The sequence below is a fragment of the Hydra viridissima genome, unplaced genomic scaffold (genome assembly GCF_058129835.1).
Source record: "Hydra viridissima isolate aposymbiotic clone 2 unplaced genomic scaffold, HvirCarnegie_v1 scaffold_80, whole genome shotgun sequence".
In the NCBI taxonomy this organism is placed as follows: domain Eukaryota; kingdom Metazoa; phylum Cnidaria; class Hydrozoa; order Anthoathecata; family Hydridae; genus Hydra; species Hydra viridissima.
This window is the reverse complement of record NW_028324354.1, coordinates 1-5,502: the sequence shown is the minus strand read 5'-3', so window position 1 is coordinate 5,502 and position 5,502 is coordinate 1. Positions and strand designations below refer to the sequence as shown.

Here is a 5,502-nt window from a genome sequence, read left to right as displayed (position 1 = left end):
TGGGGATTAATCAAATATTTAAAAAGATTAACAAGCCAGATGGCCGTTAAGCAGTTTTAACAAAAGCCAGTGGGAAAAAAAATACGCTGGAGACTTCTAGTAAGCTCCTGAGTGAATTTCAATTCCATGGCTTTTTAGCTTAAAATACTGGTTAAAGTCTGTTACAGACAAACTAAAATTATGACTGTGAAAAAAGTAAAACTGATATAAAGTACACCTTTAAAAACTTAAGAGTTTTTATTGGGATTATTTTTACATTAGTAAGTTTTTTTACATTTTAAAATTCATCTTTTCTTAAGTACGTCAATTAAATACAAAATTTCCTGTCGTCGGCAAGAGACGTTAATGTCAGCATCAATTACTAAAGATTTGTCTCGTTTATATGATAGACACAACATTTCGCAAATGGCTATAACGTATATGCCACAATCATAAGCTGCAAAACATGCAAGGTTAAAATGTTAGGTAAAGGCCTCTTTTAGATAGATATGTAGATAATATAAGTATAAGGGAGATAATGTTTTACATTCATAAAATTACTCTTTAAAATGGAAGAAAAAATAAATTAAAAAAATAAATAAAATAACACAGCTAAAAAAAAGCCAAAAGCCAAAAGACAATCTTATAGACGTTTAGATTTATAATTTTTATAATTGGATCCCAAGTAATTTTTTAGCAACATATACTTACAATTGGACTGTTGAGGACAATCTACGTTTACAAATTTAAAAGGAGCACAGGCTAAATGAGAAAAATAATAGGATATAAGAGAAACATAAAAATATTTAATATTAGCCGATGCAAAAAAGCGGTAGGACAATATCGGAGAAGAAAGATTTTACTAGAATCTTGATTACGTTTTACGCATGAGTGAATCTTCTGCGCAAGATTTAAAGCGTTCCTTTGTTGGTTCAAGTTACTCGCGCTGTCGTAATGCTGGAAGATTCCATTCCAGTTCACCAGAAGACTCCTATACGATCAATTCTTTTAAATCAGTTGTGATATTGATAGTACTGAGTCATGGAAATAATTATTATCAAATAAATACTCCAAAAGAACTACATTTTGTTGACAAATATCCAAGGCAAAATATATCATTTAAAGTTTCATGGAACAAAACTTAAAAGCCTAAAGAATTACCAGTGGGTTCCACCTGTTGACACGGATTCGTTGTTATTGACGACAAAAAAAATGACTTTTTTTTTTTTCAGTTCCAAAGGTTCAAGAAACAGACTAATCTCTTCACGAGCTGAAAATATCATCGATTAAAGGAATTGTAGAAAAATATGATTCAAGCAATGAAAAGTGTTACAAGTGAACAGATACATTTCGAAAGTTTTTCTTACATTTTGAAAGTTTGATTAATTGCGAAACCTCAGGAGATAAAAAAGCGATTTCCTCAGAGAATTCTTTAAATTTTTCATACTCGAAAAACCTAAAACATTAAGGAAAAAGTAAGATAAAATATAAGAGAAACTTTTTATTAATTTAAACAATTAACATAGAAAATTACAAAACTTCTTAGAGATAAGAAATGATAAAACTTCTTAGAGATGAGAAATTACAAAACTTCTTAGAGATAAGAAATAATAAAACTTCTTAGAGATGAGAAATTATAAAACTTCTTAGAGAAATGAGAAAATACGTAAATGGAAAAAATGGACTTACTCAAACACAAAACTTATGATTTTGTCATTTAACCATTCTTTATCTCTAAGCAACTCCACGTCTTCCAGTTGTAAGCAACTATTATAGTAGCTTAATACGCTCATCTTATTTAAAAAAAGAAATAACACCTAGCATCGATTTTGACCGAATATATAATTCATTTCAATACTCTGACTAGTTAACATATATTTATAATTAATTTATTCCAATATTTTGACAAATTAACATATACTATTATTTTGACTAAATAACATATTAATATTATAAATTTTAATTTAAATTTTCTAACCATTTATCCAAAGGAAAATTTCAACTTAAAAGCGAAGTACCTTGGGGTAAAAAGGTAGAAAAATAAAAATGCTCGATCGAAAGTTACATTAAAACTCTAGCTTTAAGGAAAAAAATGCTTGAAAAAAAAAAAAAAAAAAAAAAGGAATAAAAAACAGTTTTGTTATTGCTACTTTACAGTTGACTTGCAAAATCTTTAAAGAAGTTTTGAATGTCAGCTGTAATGTTGAAAATGTAAAAGCTGCACTGACCAGGTATTATATTTAAAATTTTCTTAAAAAATATATATAACATTTCAAAAAATGTTAAAAAATATTAAAACTATAACGATCTCAAAAAAAAGTAAAACTTCCCTAAAATGTAAATAATATTTAAAAAAACAACAATAGAAAGCTAACAGGAGTTTAATTGGGGACGAATCATGTGCCTGACTTCGTCGCAAAATATGCCTAGCTGTCTCTTTAATTCTTCAGTTGGCAAATTGGTCACACATAAACGAAGGCAGTTGTCATAATAACCATCACTTCGAGTAGTAAACCTATTTCAAAAAGCAATTGGATCATGGGAAAAAGAATTGGATCACGGGAAAAAGAAATTAATTCATTTGTTATGAGCGGAAGTAAAGGGGGGAAGGGAAGGAGGATGGGACATACTTTTATTTGAAAGATAAACATAAAAATTTAGCTTATTTTTAAAAACATATTTTTAAAACTTTCACTTCAAAATCTTTAGCATACTAAAATACTAAAGAGTATACTAAAGTAAAAAATTAGTAAAATTTTTAACATTAGTATACAAAGGATTTTTTTACCCCCTCAATTTTTTTTATTAAATTAAAAAAAAGAATTTTTTAATATTGATCTTTGATGAACAAACCACATTGATCCTTTCCCATTCAAAATAAGTAAATCAATGTATACAAAATATATATGACCAATGCAGATAAAAATGGCTCACCTATTTTTTCAAAATTCTACTTTATGGAGTAGATATAAGTTTGCATCCCTAATGACTACGAACATTGTAGAAAGAATTTAGAATAGGCTAAAAATAAAGTTACTTTTTTTTACACAAAAAGATTTTGATAATCGCATAACCAATACCAACGTGAGTACATTTTTTTAGGTTTTTTGAGACTGATTCAATTTTGATACATTAAATAAGGCAAATGACCATGGATGAGGAAGTGATTAGTGCACAAGTTTTACCTTCTGACACCAAGTTAAACTGATAAAAAGAGAAAGAATTTTTTTTCCTATTATGCAATTCCTATTATATTATGCCATAAATAAAAAAACTACTAAAAAAAACTGTTGCTGTCTGCAATCAATATGAAAACTTTCAAAGCAGTAATGATATTTTACAATAAAAACAATATGCTACAATGAATAACAGGCTTTAAAACTATAAGCAACTGTTATGGTCTACATGATTAAACTTTGAAAAAATGATAAATAAAAATATACATCAGTTTTAATTATTATAGCAACATATTACCTTTAAATCTGTATATTTATATCAGCATTTGTTTTGTATTTTTACAGAGTATTTTGTAAATTATAACAGAAAAAAAGTTCCAAATATGTTGTAATGAAATATTTAGCCATCAAGCAATTTATAAATAACAGAATATAAACTAGACTTCTGCCGTGTATAGTGGATCCAATTAGTAATCATAGCAATTAGTTCAACAACCAATTAATAAAATAAAACTTTTTATGTCCACATATGGCAAAGATTTCAGATCCAATATTTCTTATACTGTAGGTTATTAAATGCAGAAAAAGAAGCACATAACAGTTACCCATTTCCTTCAGCAAATTTCACTCCTTTGATATTTACAGCGACAAGTAAATCTTAAAAAATATCAAGAAAATATTGAGGCAATTATTTATCTTTGTAAAAATAGATCTAAATATAGATAAATAACTAGGGTTCGGACTGTCTGCGCAGATATGCGCAGACCAATGATATATTAAGAATAACTAGATGTCTAACTGCCGTAAATCGGCATAAGAAAAATTGAAGCAAAAATCGGCCATTATGGGGGGCAAAATCTTTACGCTATTTATCAAAACAAAACAAATACGAAGCTTTTTATTTGTTAAATTTGCCCCCCATAATGGCCGATTTTTGCTTCAAAAAATACGCGGAAGATAGACATCTAGTTATTTTTAATATATCATTGGCACAGACAGTGCAATTTGTCTGCACAGACGTCGGCGCCGACAAAATTTACTGCTTCGCAGACGATTTTTTGAGATCAACAAAAAAAGTTTTAAACTTAAAAAATGTTTTAAGTAATATTTTAACTTTATTATAAATTCAGTGATTAGTAACAATAGGAGTTTTCAAAGATTCTTACAGTAATAAAAAAAAAATATAATGCTGGCGCCTATTAGGTGATTTCTTGACATTCAATTTCATTGAGAATTGCACCTTCTTCAAGAATGTAATCAGTCTTGTCATTTGTGTCCATCAGCACGCTATTGGTATACAAGAATACCAGCTATTCAACTCTTTCATTCGTAAGACGATTTCTTAGTCGCGACTGAATAAATCAAAAGGTCGACCAAGCTCTTTCTGCTGTAGCCGATGAGCAGATCATTTCGTTAATAGGCTTAGCAATTTCGTAAAGAGCAGGATATTTATCGCGACCGATGTTCTAATAATTTCGCGCGTTCATCTTGAATAGTGTTTCTTTTCTTCTCTCAGGCAGCGCAGCCATTTCTCCTATAAAAACAATCAATTCATCCTCAGTAGTATCAGCATATTCAGGTTTGATCTTTTTGGCAAATTCAACTGTAGCAGTGATAAAATCGGTTTTATCTTCATTCAAATATAAACCTTCTGCGGCATTTTTGGGCGTTAATATGAAAGCAATTTCAATACCTGGTGTAAAGATAAAATCGAAGCGAGATTGCACTTTTTGTTGTATGTCTTTATCGTCCATATATGAATTGTACATTTGACCAAAGTAATCATACACAAGAGACAATGGAGCTTCATCACTTTCTAGCTTTCCGATCACGTTGGAAGGAAATTCAATGCTTTTGACAAGCTTAGAGAGACGGTCCCAAAACGGCTTAGATTTTATCAACGCCATAACATCAGCAGATGTATTCTTTGGTTGAATTTCCTTCAGTAATGTACTTTCTTCGTCTACCAACTTAATAAGAACGTATTTTGATAGCTGGAGAGTGCTCATTGATTTATAATAACTAAACCATTGTGTAGATACAGGCATGGACAATGAAAGAGAAATATTCACGGTGTGATGATTTTTCACATATTTGATGATTTTCTCTGCATCTTTGACTGTTTTTGTGGCCTCAGTTGTAGAAACTATGTTCTTTACAAGCAAGTTGACTCCATGAGCTCCGCATCCGCTAGCCGAGATGTGTGGATATTTCTCCTCGATGATCCTCCACGCTGATTTCATAACAGGAGTGTTGTAGCTTATGAAACTGGTAACTTTTTTTGAGTCGATCTTCTCAATAACTTGTAAGATTGCCGCGGCAACTGCAGATGAATTTTGAATGATTT

The 5,502-nt window shown here is 29.9% G+C and overlaps 2 protein-coding genes and 1 long non-coding RNA gene across 5 annotated transcripts; all 3 read right to left on the bottom strand.

Annotated features, from left to right (window-relative positions):
- Positions 1-245: 245 nt before the first annotated feature.
- On the bottom strand, positions 246-2,009 carry LOC149875976 (sentrin-specific protease 8-like). 2 transcript variants are annotated; one of them, XM_090075934.1, is made up of 6 exons: positions 1,669-2,009; positions 1,347-1,435; positions 1,141-1,249; positions 843-970; positions 691-741; positions 246-436 (listed from the first exon to the last, which is right to left on the bottom strand). In XM_090075934.1, the coding sequence occupies exons 1-6, from the start codon at positions 1,770-1,772 to the stop codon at positions 285-287; spliced, it is 633 nt and encodes a 210-aa protein (XP_089932060.1). In that variant the 5' UTR covers positions 1,773-2,009; the 3' UTR covers positions 246-284. The 2 variants fall into 2 exon arrangements, with proteins under 2 accessions (XP_089932060.1, XP_089932061.1); XM_090075935.1 differs by having other exon boundaries at positions 858-970; positions 1,669-2,005.
- A 37-nt stretch (positions 2,010-2,046) lies between these two features.
- Positions 2,047-3,953, bottom strand: LOC149875975 (uncharacterized). Its single transcript, XR_016448966.1, has 3 exons — positions 3,761-3,953; positions 2,914-3,000; positions 2,047-2,494 (listed from the first exon to the last, which is right to left on the bottom strand). It is a non-coding gene; the product is annotated as an uncharacterized LOC149875975 (long non-coding RNA).
- A 126-nt stretch (positions 3,954-4,079) lies between these two features.
- LOC149875974 (uncharacterized) lies at positions 4,080-5,479 on the bottom strand. 2 transcript variants are annotated; one of them, XM_090075938.1, is made up of 2 exons: positions 4,849-5,479; positions 4,080-4,689 (listed from the first exon to the last, which is right to left on the bottom strand). In XM_090075938.1, exons 1-2 carry the CDS (start codon positions 5,396-5,398, stop codon positions 4,622-4,624), a joined length of 618 nt encoding a protein of 205 aa, XP_089932064.1. In that variant the 5' UTR covers positions 5,399-5,479; the 3' UTR covers positions 4,080-4,621. The 2 variants fall into 2 exon arrangements, with proteins under 2 accessions (XP_089932064.1, XP_089932063.1); XM_090075937.1 differs by having other exon boundaries at positions 4,080-5,479.
- Positions 5,480-5,502: the final 23 nt, after the last annotated feature.